Source organism: Lissotriton vulgaris, chromosome 2_1, assembly GCF_964263255.1.
Source record: "Lissotriton vulgaris chromosome 2_1, aLisVul1.2, whole genome shotgun sequence".
Taxonomy (NCBI): Eukaryota; Metazoa; Chordata; class Amphibia; order Caudata; family Salamandridae; genus Lissotriton; species Lissotriton vulgaris.
The window spans coordinates 1,797,155,023-1,797,169,872 of record NC_141687.1 but is presented as its reverse complement, the minus strand read 5'-3'; the positions used below and the strand labels follow the sequence as shown (position 1 = coordinate 1,797,169,872).

General features: G+C 44.1%; 1 protein-coding gene across 1 annotated transcript in view; it reads right to left on the bottom strand.

Moving 5' to 3' along the window:
• Positions 1-14,850, bottom strand: part of PTDSS2 (phosphatidylserine synthase 2) — a 313,173-nt gene that overhangs the window by 263,424 nt on the left and 34,899 nt on the right. Inside the window, exon 3 of the mRNA XM_086957848.1 lies at positions 637-719. Coding sequence (XP_086813974.1) covers positions 637-719 — 83 coding nt within the window. The remainder of the gene's footprint in view (positions 1-636; positions 720-14,850) is intronic.

Below are 14,850 nucleotides of genomic sequence, written 5' to 3'. Positions count from 1 at the left end.
TAAGATTATCAACATCCATGGACACAAAACAGGCACAAATAATAGGTGTATGCCATTCTAATTTCAGTTAGGACTATGACAATTTCTAGTCTGCCAATCGGGTATAATTCAAAAACATTCGAATCTATACAGCAACCAATGCTAGAGATTCCAATTTGGGATTCAAATCCAGTTGAAAAAAGGGACAAATCAGTAAAAAAACAAAAACAAAAAAAAGCTAGACTTTCAAACGTTTGGTTTGTGCTAAGATAGCAGTTGAATTCGAAGCCAGCACAAAGCCTACCATAGCAAATCGACTTAAAACAACATCTCTACAACTTCCCATTGGGGTATAAAATGCACGTTTAAATAATTTGATTTATAGAGGCTCCAAGTAAATTTGTAGTATGCATTTCTAACCATACTCAGATATATTGCTCTACATTGGTTTACTTTGTGATCAGTATCAGAAACATGAGTTAGCCTTAACTGATCAAGATTAACCTGACGGTAGTACACGTTTGCCCAAGCATCAGACTAAAGCGAAGGAAAAGTTGCTAAATGCAACATTATACACAACACCACTTCAATATTGTCCCTTAGTGTTCACAAGCCGATGTGATCTAATGCAAAGATTGCAATTCTATTTGAAATTACCTGGATGAGGTCTTGAAAACGGTCCATCTTTAGCTTGTGTGACACCAAAGCATAAGAACACCAATATACTTGCAACAATGCCTCTGAAACGTAAAATGACACTATTAGGTGCATCAGTTGCTCTACATGTCTCTTAGACAGAACAGACACTACATAATAATAACCGTTTGCTTTTTCAAGTAAAATCATCTAAAAGAGAACTATACATGGCAAAGGTCTGAAATTAAACAACTACTTCATAATCCAAAAAAGCATTGGCAAGGACAACATGTCTGGCGAAAGGAAAGTCATTCTTCATTAACTGTCAAGTTTGTGCTTGTGGCAGTATAGATGAGAGGGTGAATGTGATGAGTCAATAAGTGATTACATGCATGGATGAAAAAAATGGATAAATGAACGAGGGTGTGCATAGATACATACAGACAGGCTAAGTTCATGTTATTTCTATTTAGATAGCATTTAGGTTAACCACGGTACAGAGGAAAAATAGTCGGTAAAAGGGGGAAATATTGAAGGGTGGCAGGGTGTCACTTTGACACTCTGTTGCACCCCTGAATTGTGTAGGGGTGCCCATGTGGCACACATACATGCCCTAAGGGCATGTATATCTGCCACATGGAACTGTTATTATTTGCAAAAAAATGCATTTTTTAGGGTTTTCGAAATTTACCACCACGAATCCTGAAATGGGAAAATCACTCATTTGAGTGCTCCCTACATTTCAGGATTCGGTAATTTACCGAATCGGTATTTTAAGGAATCGGTAAATTACCGACTCCTTAAATTACTGATTCTGTAAATTACCGAATCCTGAAATGTGGCCACCTACATCTGAAAAGCCTAATTCCGGTCGGCAACGGCGGAAATTCGGTAATTTCGGCCGTTACCAACCGGAATTAGGCTTCCTACATCTGGCCCTTAGTCCTTAAAAAGTGCTCAACTGCCTTGATGGCATCCAAGTGAAGTATATTTATATATAAAGCAGTGACATCAAGGGTAATCAATAAGTAATCATCCAGCCAAGTTATGTTGTCAATTTTCCTCAGAAAGTCCCCTGTATCCTGCAGGTACGATGGCAATCGCTGGACATGCTCCTGTAAAAAGTAGTCGATGTATCGCAAGGTATTCTCCATAACACTGTTCCTTGCTGATGGATTATCGGCCTACCGGGGGGCATAGTCGAGTCCTTGTGTATCTAGGGGTTTAATTAGATCACTGGAATTATTGGATGATTCACTTTAAGAAAAAAAAAAGGACTCTAAAAGGTGTCTGTAGAGGATCTGGAGGTACTATAGCTCTCAGTGGATTAAGTGGTTCATTTGTTTGAGCCACTGGATCTTCATATAATTGAGAAGCTGAGTGGAGTGGGCAGAAAGAAAGGCAGCCCGCTCTGGAGAAGAAGAAAGTCTAACCTGAGCGATCCTCGACCCAGAGATAGATGGAATCTTTGTCGTACAAGCTCTTTTAGCCGATAACTGTAGTTGCGCCGGTGATAGATGCCTTTTCAACGTTGTAGGATGTGCGGACGTCAATATAGTGCTTGATGGCGGTGGAGTTGGCATCATCGCGATCTTCTGAGTCGACAGCTATGAGAGTCTTGGCATTGAGAGAGGACAGTGATGTCTAGACAATAACCCTTCTATTGAGTGGGACCATGTCGCTCTGAGCCTCTCGACTGTGACATCTGTGGTCTTGCTGGAGGTGGTCTGTAATCAGTAGGTCTCCCTCTGTGGGACTCTGTCAAATTTACATGTTTTTTCAGAGGAAGGAAGAGACTAAGATCTTTCCAATCTTCTTTTTGTCTTCCTCTGCTCCCATGTCCTGCATCTTAATCTGATGCCAACCCTGTACTTAAGTGTCCTTTTTGGCATTCTACTATAAATGTCTCATCGTTTTGACTAATGTATTGGTGACAGGAAAAATCACACAAATCGTATGCGCTTCAGAACTTGTTTTCTTTCTTTCATAAGAAAGGCAGTTATTGAAAACGAAAGGCATTACGACTAGAATAAAAAATGTCAGATCAATGTAAAAGTAGTTTTGCTTAGCTGAAGGGATGTTAAAACGTAATGTGAATTGGTTTTGAAAAAGCTTTAGCTAGAATAAGTGGTTTTAAAGGTGTGAAGAAAACACCAGAGGTGTTCAGGGATCGTGCCTTAAGGAGCTTGAAAAAATAAAAAGAAAAGAAGAAGAACAGACTCGCAGGCAAACTGCCACTACAAGGCATTGTGGGTAGGGGTACCTCTCAGGTCCTTAAAAGAACATGCTCCTTCTTAATTTTCGCTCATTGTAATCCTATCAGGCTGCATTTTTCCTTCATGTTCTTTATAATAAAGTTATCTTTTATTCCATAGCAGATGAAGTACATTTACAAAGCTACTCCGTGTCAATTTTTTCACAGCCTTCGGAAAGAAAAAAATACATCACTGACAGTCTAGCTTGAATGTCGAACACTCTTCAATGCTAACTTTTTAACGAATATATATATATATATATATATATATATATATATATATATATATATATATATATTCACTGAAAAAACCATAGGTTTCACACCAGTTATAGTTAACTGGAATTTTTACTGACATAAAACCATTGAAATTCCCACATTATAGTTAGTTGGACTCACTATAACTTGCGCGTGTAATGCACTGCTGATGACATCACATATTACATCACTCATGACATGGTCAGTGACATCACTCATGACATCACTGATGACACCATCCTTGTGACAGAGAGACTGACCTCCTTTCACTGTAAAGTAACCCTTGAAACACATATTAAAAAATAGAAACTAGCATTTTCAAAAAAGTGGAGATACCTATACCAGTTACAACAACCAATTCAGTAATTGTAAAATAACGCAAGACATTTAGTACCATACATTTAAAAGCAGTATTTTTGATTTATGAAATGAAAATGATTTTGCATTTCCGTGAAACTATCGAAACGTCAGTTAGGCGCGCCACGTAAGTGCCCCCGGAAGCACCTACGTTCGCGCCGCGTATGCGCCCCCCGGAAGCGCCTACGTTCGCGCCGTGTAAGCGCCCCCGGAAGCGCTTTGGTGCGCGCAGCGTAAGCGTGTCAAGTCATGTGACCTTAAAATAACACTTTATTGGTTGCTAACAGTTTTTTTTTTACAAAAAATGAAATCCTCACCCATTTACTTCACTTCTTCTTTCACTTTTGTGACTGCAAGACCTGCCTTTTTGCTCTCGGTTCTTTGTTGGATATCTTGGATTATCATGGCTGCCAGACCAACCAGCAGTGAAGATGGCACCAATGAATTCATTGATGAAGAGCCTCCTCAGCCGAAGGTGAAAGAACATTTCATCTGGAAAAACATTTCTATACCTGATTGGCATAAAAAAGTAAATGCACCAAAAGTTGAATGTAAAATCTGCCAAACTGTACTTTCCTGTGGAGACCCCCGAAAGAAGTACAGTTTTGGTAATTCAACTATGAGTCGCCATGTAGAAAGGAGGCACCCCCAGAACTATGCCCGGGAGATTGTTAGGGCTCTAGCACAAGAGGCTCCCAGGATGGGGCCTCTACATCAACCGGAGGACCAACAACATCGGTGAGGGGGAGATCACAAGAGCTGATTCCGAACATTCAGCCTGCTTTTAACAAAGGCGTCCTTAAATGCAGAGACTGTGATCAGCTACTTTGCTATGGGGAACAAAGTGTTCTGCTCATGGTTCGAGCATTGGAGAACCATCGCTGCTGTTCCCAGCCCTAAATTTTTTTTTTTTTTTGCTCCTGTTGAGCAGTTTCCATTCCCTGTTTTTGTCCTAAAAAAAGAAAAAAAGAAGAAAAAAAAAGTTCTTTTCAGAACTACTTCCAATTCTCATCAAAGAGCTAGGTTCTTAAAATAATGAAAAAGAGTAAGTGAAGTGGAGTGCATTGATAAAGGAGAGAAAAATGAGTAAGAAAGAACAGAAAGGTATGAGAGGAGAAAGGAAGTGAAGTAGGCGGACTGAAAGAAGGCGAGTGTGGGGAAGGAAAGTAAGGAGAAGGAGAGTGAACATGGGGAATGTGGATATTCAAAGAAAATGTAGAAAAGGAACGGGGGTAAGGGTAAGAAAAGATGCATTGCTGGAGTTGCATAATTTTTGTGACACACTCCAGCAATGCATCATTTTTGCGCTTACAGATACGTCTGAAATACTGACGTATCTGTAAGTACTTGCGACATAATGCGTCATATATTAAATAGGACGCATGAGTAGAAGACTGAAAGCCTCATTTATGAGGCCATGCGTCACTTTTACGCCACCAGTGCGTCACTTTTTGTGACGCACCAGTGCTGTAAAAAATGCACCTTATTCAGTCACATTTACAAAGTGACGCATCTAGGTAGATGCGTCACTTTGTTAACCCCTGCGCCACATTATACCTACGTCAGGTGTAATGTATGCAAAAGGGACGTATTGACGCAAGAAAGGGTCGTAGAGGTGACGCAGTGAAATCTATGAGATTTCACTGCGTCACTTTTAGGACGCCGTTGTGTCAAAATCTTGGGCCTGCCTCACAGCAGGCTGATGCAGGCCCTTTCACATGGGACTTTCCCCATGTGAAAGGATGCATTGCTGGAGTTGCATCATTTTTGTGACACACTCCAGCAATGCATCACTTTTGCGCTTACAGATACGTCTGAAATACTGACGTATCTTTAAGTTCTTGCGACATAATGCGTCATATATTTAATATGACGCATGAGTAGAAGACTGAAGGCCTCATTTATGAGGCCATGCGTCACTTTTACGCCACCGGTGCGTCATTTTTTTGTGACGCACCAGTGCTGTTAAAAATGCACCTTATTGAGTCATATTTACAAAGTGACGCATCTAGGTATATGCGTCACTTTGTAAACCCCTGCGCCACATTATACCTATGTCAGGTGTAATGTATACAAAAGGGGTGTATTGGCGCAAGAAAGGGTCGTAGAGGTGACGCAGTGAAATCTAAGAGATATCACTGAGTCACTTTTATGATGCTGTTGCGTCCAAATCTTGTGCCTGTATCACAGCAGGCGTAAGACTGATGCAGGCCCTTTCACATGGGCCTGGCCCCATGTGAAAGGATGCATTGCTGGAGTTGCATCATTTTTTTGACACACTCCAGCAATGCAACACTCAACATTTTTTTTTCTCTATTTTTTTTACACTGTTTTTCCCTGTGGTGCGCTCAGGGTGCGCGTACCGGAGAGTGCACCTGAGAAAGCACCCAGCGCTTACCCCGCGAAATAAAAAATAAAAAAGTTTTAGCCCTTCATGGTCCTTCTAGGCCCCCCTCAGAAAACCTAGGGGGTCAGGGTGTGTCTACTCTGCCCCCTTTTAATTATATCCCCCTTTCTTTTTCACCTCTTGTGTTTCGATTCTACAGAGACACAAGATGGCGGACTCTCCGGACTGTTTAGAATGTTGACAGACACCCGACAGCCAATCAGCTTTCGCTCGCACACTCCCGTAGCGCGCCGGGTGCGCTCCCTGGTACACGCACAGGGGAGCGCCGGTAGCGCGTCTAAAGATATATATGTGTATTTGAACTTAATTTTCATAAAAACCACTAGAGCAATTTTCACCAAACATAGCAAAGGCACATCTGCGTACCAGTCCCTACAATTTTGCCAAGTTTGGCGTAATTCCGTTCAGCGGTTCGGGCTGTAGACTTGTCAGACCGTCCTATGGAAATTAACATGGAGAAAACACGTTTTGGGACCCCCCTTTTTTCTCAGCCCCCACTTCACGAATCCTCCCGAAACTTGCAGGGAAGGAGCGGAGCGCAGCGAGACCATTTTAAGGAAAATTACAGGCAGATCCCTCAATCGGCGCCAAAGTTATTCCCAATAGAATGTTCGGAATTTCCTATGGTAGCCAATCCTAACTATAACTACCTACTGGCGACCGCCAGTAGGTAATACACATATATATACACACACATATATATATACACACACATATATATATTATGCAGGGAGCTTGGAAAAATGAACAACCAAGAAGACGTAAAGAAAGGTTTAGCCGACATAAAAAGCTGGGTACTTAAATATGAGCAAACGATCAAAGAAAGGAAAGCCAGCAAATTCCAGCGTGACAGGAATGACTACCTATATGGAAGAATCTACACCTTCTAATGAAAATTCGAAAAAAATCCATCACCAGCAGCTGTCAGCAACGAACAGCAACCAACAGGGATATTGTGAGGCTAGTGAATCTGAATTAAGCTCAGAAATAGAGTCAGACCCTGAAGCAAGTGGAAGTGGGAATCCATCACGCAAGGTACCAACACAGGTCCAAGAGTTAAGTTTTTTATGTGTAGAACGCCTGATGAGTCTAAGCCCAAGACCCCAAAGACAGGAACAAATGCAAAACAGGACTCAGTCTCAAGGAGCAGAAGGAGGAAGAAGAAAACAAGTTACTTACCTGTAACTTTGGGTCCCCGGTATTGGTAACTTTCATAGATTACCATGCTTTTGTATCATTCCCCGTCGTCGTAATGGGAATCTCGGATACAAAAATATCATAGCAGTAGGTATAAAAGAGAAAGGAAAGGCCCAGGCCTCATTCCCTTATGTAGCATATTTTTGTAAAAGAGACCAAACTAATCATCAGCCAATCAGAAGAGCCTCACCCCTTAGAACCCTCCTGAAGGAACCTCAGAGCCTCAGATTTTCGCAGTCGTTGTGGAATGTGCTCTAATTCTGCTGGTCAGCGGCTTACCCGCTGTCGAATGGCAATAGAGAATGGCACTGGAAATCCATCTAGCAATACTTTGTTTTGAAAGAGGGAGGTCCTTGCGAGGACCACCAAAAGCAATGAATAGTTGTGAAGACTTACAAAATTCCTTGGTGCGATCCAAATAAAATTTTAAGCACCTTTGTACGTCAAGAGAATGCAGTGACCTCTCTCCTGGTGTGGAAGGGTGAGGAATGAAAGATTTAAGAATCACTGGTTCATTCAGGTGAAAATCCGGAGGTACCTTAGGTATGAACCTCGGATTAGTTCTTAAGATTACAGTATTCCTCTTCAATTGGAGAAACGGCTCCTGAATCGTGAGAGCCTGTAACTCCCCAATGCGTCTTGCCGATGTGAGGGCAAGAAGGACAGCCAATTTCCATGAAAGGAATTTCAAGTCTGTTCGATGTATAGGTTCCAATGGATCTTTCATGAGTTTTGTGAGAACCAAATTCAGCTGCCAAGTAGGAGGCGGAGGCCTCACTGGGGGATAGACTCGAACCAATCCTTTGAGAAACTGTTTAATTATTCTTGAAGACCAGAGAGAAAGTCCAGATGTCGAACGTCTGTATCTAGAAATTGCTGCTAAGTGAACCTTTATGGATGAATGCGCCAGTCCTGTCTTAGCTAAGGACAAAAGATAAGGCAGAAGTTGATTAGGTTGAGAAGAGAAAGGATCAACGCCATCTTTCCTGCACCAAATGCAAAATCTTCTCCATTTAAAACGGTAAGTCTTATTCGTGGAAGGGGCTCTAGCCTGGGAGAGAACCTGTTTTATTTCATTCGAGATTGGAAGGTTCATGAATTCTCGCTGCTCAGGAGCCATGCTGTCAGGTGCAATGAAGCTGGATCCGGATGCCAAATCTGCCCTGGGACATCGTGAGAAGGTCCAGAATGGTCCGCAGGGGAAGAGGAGGGACGAGCGACAGCAGATGGAGTTCCGTGAACCAGAACTGTCTTGGCCAAGCAGGAGCTATCAAGATCATCTTGCATGGTTCCACCTTTAGCTTCCTGATAAGCCTTGGGATCATTAGAATGGGGGGAGGGCGTAAACAAATGCTCTTGACCAAGCTATCGAAAGCGCATTCCCCAATGATCCTCGATGGGGAAGCCTGCTTGTATAAGACCGGCATTTCTTGTTGGTCGGGGTGGCAAACAGATCTATCGAAGGCTTGCCCCACTGTTGGAAGATCTCGTCCAGAACCATTTGGTTCAGTTTCCACTCGTGACTGACTGAGGCAAGCCTGCTTAGTCGGTCGGCATTTTCGTTCAGACCCCTGGCAGATGCTCCGCTTGCAGCGAAATCGGTGAAGGATAGCCCATTCCCAGATTTCCTGAGCTTCCTGAGAAAACGGAAGAGACCTGGTTCCTCCTTCTTTGTTTATGTAATGCATGGCCGTGGTGTTGTCCGTCCGGATGAGAACCTTCGAACCTCGCATTCGAGGGAGAAATGCTTGAAGAGCCAGTTTGATAGCCCTGAGTTCTAGGAGATTGATGTGAAGAAGATGGTGCTGAGGTGACCAATGTCCACTGACATGAAGATCCTGCAATACTGCACACGAACAGTCCAATGACGCATCCGTTGTCACTACCTGAGGAGACGGATCGCTTACGAAGGATAGACCTTGGGATAGGTTTTCCTGCTTTGTCCACCACAGGCAGCTTTTTTCATTGCCGAGGTGATCGTCACTTTGTCGTCGAATGAACCGTGAATCTGCTTTCACTGACAGTCTAGCTGCTCCTGAAGAGGACGCACCCTCAGTCTGCAGTTAGGAATTAGAGAGATGCATGAGGAGATCACTCCAAGAAGGGATTTGTATCGGCGTACTGAAAGATACCTTCTTTTTCTTAAGAACAGTGCCATGGTTCGCAATTTTTCCATGTCTTTCTAATGTTGGGAAAGCTTTGTTGAGATTTGAGTCCAAGATGGCCCCCAGGAAGCGTGCAGTCCTGGACGAGACCAGAGATGACTTCTCCTTGTTGAGAGTAAAACCCAGATTCTGAAAAAGGTTTGTACATGTGTTGACTGCTTCCCTCACAGCCTCCCTGGACGGAGCCTTCAGCGACCAGTCGTCCAGATAAGGGAGACTTAAAAGTGATTTTTTCACAGTAACGCTGCCACCGGTGCCAGCACCTTGTTGAATATTCTTGGGGCTGAGCGAAGTTCAAAGGGTAAAACCTTGATTTGAAAGTGGCTCTTGGCTACTGTAAACCGTAGAAACCTTCTGTGTGCAAGGTGAATGGGTATGTAAAAATATGCATCTTCGAGATAGAGCGTGGCCATGAAATCCCCTGGATTGATGAGACGTAGCAAGGATAGGGAAATGAGATAGGTGTTGAGCTCCCCGAGATCTAAAATGGGGCGCCATCTCTCTAGCGTCTTCCTTACCAGGAAAACCTGGAATGGAATCCTTCCCCACTTTGAGAGGAGGGGACCAGCTCTACAGCACCTTTCAGGAGCATCTGATGAACTTCTAGCCGCAGGAGACGCAGATGTTTTGATGGGATAGCAGCCGGTGTCTTGGATGGTGGGATTTGTGTGAATTCCAAATTATGGCCCTTTCGAATGATGTTTAGCACCCAATGGTCTGATGTTATCCTGGACCAGTTCTGAAGTTACTGAAATACCCTTCCTCCCACTGATGATCTTGTGGAGATGGGCACAGTAGGAAGAGCCGGGATGCCGCTACTGTCTTTTGGACGTATCACGTCCTTGGCGATTCTGTTTCCCTCTATTATTCGAACGAGAGAAATTCGAGGTCTGGCCTTGTCTATGCTGATAATGCTGGCGGTATTGCTGTGACCCTGATCGGTACGAAGAGTACCGTTGCTGCTGGTATGAGCCTCTGTACGTGGTACTCTTACCTCTGGCACCTCTGAACGGAGCTGCTCGGTACTGAAGTGTACCCAGAGACTTAGACATCTCGGTCTCTTTCTTGATATCATGGAGAGTGTCATCGATATGCTTCCCAAACAACGCCTCCCCATCAAAAACGTAGATCCAGGATCTTATTCTGGATTTCAGGTCTGAACCAAGTCGCCCTGAGGCATCCCTGGTGATGAAGAACTGCTGCACCAGCTAGCTATCGAAAGGCTGTTGTGGCGATGTCCATGGCACAATCGATTATCTTCATTGATGTTGCTTCCCCTTCCTGTAAAATTTTCTTCACATCACCTTTTGTTTCCTGAGGCAGTTGATCTAAATGAGGCGAAATGTGACACCATAGTTGGCGATCATACCTGCCCAATATTGCCAAGGCATTTGCTGCCCGCACCAAAAAACTAGCCATTAAAGAAAATCTATTCCCAGTGTTGTCTAACCTCCTGCCCTACTTATCTGGAGGAGTAGTCAAAGGAGCAGACGGGTTGCGTGACTTCCTCTGTGCAGCCTGTGAAATCACTGAGTCCGGTTTGGGTGTCCCGTCAAAGACACTGGACCATCCTCGGGCGCCTTATATTTCTTTTCCAGGCATGGTAGAACAGGGACCACCGTAGCTGGATTCTTCATTGCCTTAAAGCCTTCCTCCCAAACATGCTGAACAATAGGGATAGATTTAGTAATCTTCTTATCAGTGGCAACAGAAGGCATTGGTAGCTGGAATCTGCTAGATGCCCTTTCCATCAACTTATGGAACCCCCGATATCCACCGGAGGGGAGTCCACCGGATCGGGACATGGTGAAGCCAGGTCTGGGATGACGTATTCGTCCCATTCTTAGCCTTGATTAGGGTTGCCATCAAAGTTTTGATCCTCATCTGAGGAATCATTATGAGTGTCCAGTGGTATTGACAGCACTTGTGGAACGGTGTCTGTGGCTGAGACATCACTTGAGTCGGCAACTCTGGAGAGACAATCACAGGGGTCGTAGAGACAGGTAGGGCTTGAGTAGTTTGAATAGCAGCAGGCTGTGAACATCTGGATTTGTAATCCTGCAGCATGTTATGGAGATCCTGCAAGAGAGAAGATGGAACAGATACCATCTCTTGCCTCGTATACTCCTGTGGCCGAGCAGAATGTTGATAAGCACATTCGTGCAGGTACTCTCCTTTGGAATCAGTCTCTTGACATTTTACTCGAAGTTGGGATGGACTGTGCTCATATCCATACGAGGCCTGATCCTCATCATCTGAGTCGTCGTCATCATCCTTCTCTAACAGCAGAGCTGGAGGCAAGGGGGTAACACTCCTTGGAGACGTCATGTCTGGTGTAATCCATCTCATAGAAATAGTGATCCTCTCCGTCGATGACAGTATCGTCGACGATCCCGTCGACGATGGAGTTGTTACTGGTAATGCTGCCGCCGTCGACGGAGTAGACCCGGTCGACGAACGAACCGTCGACGACGAGATGGGAGACGACGAGTCGGTCGACACTCCAGCTGCCGTCGTCGTCAGTGTTGTCGTCATCGAAGCACTCGTCGACGAAACTGTCGTTGTCACCACCGTCAATTAAATCTTCGCCGAAGTTCCCGTCGTCATCCTCGTCGATGTTGCTGTCACCACTGACGACGACTCAGTCGACGCCGACCGTACCGTCGACGAGCCAGTCGACAGTACCACTTTAACTTTGGGATTCAATGCCTTCGTCGACAGATCCTTCAGCTGCGTCGTCGGCGATTTGGAACTCCTGTCTGAATTCTCAGAAGACTGAGAAGATGGCTTCTTGAAGGCTGGAGCAGTCTTCCCCACAGAAGACTGTGTAGATGGTCCCTCTCTCTCCTTTACACTGTGGTGAGGAAATTTGACCAGACTCTGGCTCTCAGACTCTCTGGGGGTCTTTTTTGAGGCCTTAATTGGACGCTCCACAGAAGGTAAAGGGGAAGCCCTACCACTTTTGACTGACCTTCTTGAAGATGAGGCTGAAGAAGACTCTTCACGGTCACTGGAGACTGTCTTTTCTAAACTTCAGTTTTTGGAGCCAGGTGAGAAGCCTACCCTCATGGTCCCGGAGGGTCTTGGTAGAAAAGGTGTGGCAGATCTTGCAGTCCGCAGCCTTATGATCAGGATACAGGCAATATATACAATCTTTATGCCTGTCCTCAACAAACAATCTTTTCTTGCCACAGGTGAAACATGGCTTGAAAAGAGCCTTCTTCTTCTTCTCCTTATCAGACATCCAGGAAGGGACAGCCAACAATTCTGAAGAGAAATCCTGAAGAAAATACTTGAAGAGTAGAGAACGAGCAGAGCTCAAAGGAGACTCCCTAAGCACATTGTGCGGTAGAAAATCTGAGGCTCTGAGGTTCCTTTAGGAGGGTTCTAAGCGGGGAGGCTCTTCTGATTGGCTGATGATTAGTTTGGTCTCTTTTACAAAAAAGAGTCCGATATGCTACAAAAGGGAATGAGGCCTAGGCCTTTCCTTTCTCTTTTGTACCTATAGCTATGTTACTTTTGTTACCGAGACTCCCATTCTGACGACGGGGAATGTTACAAAAGCATGGGAATCTATGAAAGTTCCAATACTGGAGCAACAAACGATGGCGCAATCATGGCACAAAGAACAAAACCTACATACGGAAGGAGATAATAGGTCCGACAGGGACAGCTAACACAGTCATAAATCTAACAACCATGGCTTTATCACATGAGGAGGAACAAACACTTGCTCTAGGTTTATCGTTCTGCAGAGAAACAAACTTTGATTATACGCAGACCAGGATAGATCTGTACCACTTTACACGCAAACTAAAACTACGTAAATACTTCTTCAACATGAAAGAGAAAACCAATGAATGAGATTTAGGGGGAATAGTGCCCGCAACACCAAACTCTCTAAGTGTAGCAGACATGACTTTTCTAAAAGAAATGACGGAGCTAGACATTGGTGATGAAACAGGTGTATTATACAGTGGTTAAACAGCAGCGAGATCAGACATTAATATCTATGCAACTGCAAACACACCGTTCAGACCAAAATCTGTGTTTAACCCGCTAATGCCTAAAGACAAAATCAACATATTTGCGGACAAGGTGATCAAAGACATTAAGGAATTAGCTCTAAACAGTAGTAATGACTTCAACAAATCTAACCACCACCAAAGAACCAAGTACTTCGAGGTCATGCAGAAAATCAAAGAGCGTCCTGACACAGTTGTGCGGTGGTCAGATAAAGGGGGCAACATTGTGCTCTGGCCCCTTGAAATGTACAACAAAGAAGCAATGACACAACTACAGGACAAAGACTGTTATACCCGCATCAGTGCCACCAACATTATCAGCATCAAGGAGAGATACCACGCGTGTCTGTACGAATGGAGAGGGAAAGGCCTTATCGCTAGACAAGAGCAAAATTTCTTGAAATATGACTACCCTGTGACACCACAACTATACCTAATCCCAAAGGTGCACAAGAAGGCGGAGTGTTCACCGGGCAGGCCGATTAGATCTGCCATTGGAGGCTTGTTTGAAAACACAAGTAAATGTATTGATTATTTTCTCCAACCACTTGTCCAAGCCTTACCTGCCTACACAAGAGACACTGGAGACTTTTTGACCAAAATATTTGATTGTAATTGGTACCATGAGTATGTATTTGTAACATTAGATGTACAGAGCCTGTACACAAGTATAAGGCCCCAGGATGGCCTGAATGCGCCGAAACACTATTTGAGCACAAGGGACATAGGATTTTACTATCAGACTCTGATGTTATTACATATGGCTGAATGGTGCTTGGACAACAACGTTTTTATGTTTGATAGGCTACTATACAAACTGACAGGACACAGCCATGGATACTTGCTTCGCCCCCAGCTATGCAAATTTGCATATGGCTGGTGGAAGGAGCAAGTACTCATGAAGACATACAACACACAAATGTCTAACAATGTGGTAATGTACCAGCGCTACATAGACAACATTTTTATTCTATGGTGAGGCACTGAACAGAGTGCCTTTGAATTTGTTGACAGTATCAACAATGCCCTCAATCTTAAATTTACCTGCACCACCAGCAACAAGTCAATAGTGTTTCTTGACTTAGAACTGTACACCAGGGACAACAAAGTACATTCTAGAACATTCAGAAAGCCGACATCAGGGAATGCGATTCTTCATGCCCAAAGTTTCCACCCTACCAGTCTTATTGAAAGCATTCCCTACGCAGAATTTTTCCGAATGAATGACGGCAAGGAATCTGGGCATCAAGTGGGACTCTGACCTATCCTCAAATCCGTCAGATCTCTTCGTCCTGTTTTGGGAAACTGAAAGGTTTAAATATATTCCTGCACCTCTTACGGGAGGACAGCCGCGGGGAAGTAGTTCATGCTACTGTGCCCACCCAGCTGGACTATGCAAACAGTCTGTACTTGGGGCCATCAATGCACCTAATCCACAGACTTCAGATGGTTAAAAATGCGACAATGAGACTCATCCAACGGGTGCCTTTCCGCCATCACATCACCCCGCATATTAGGCTTCTTCATTGGCTCCAGATAGTAAAATGGATTGAGTTCAAGCACTTGACCTTA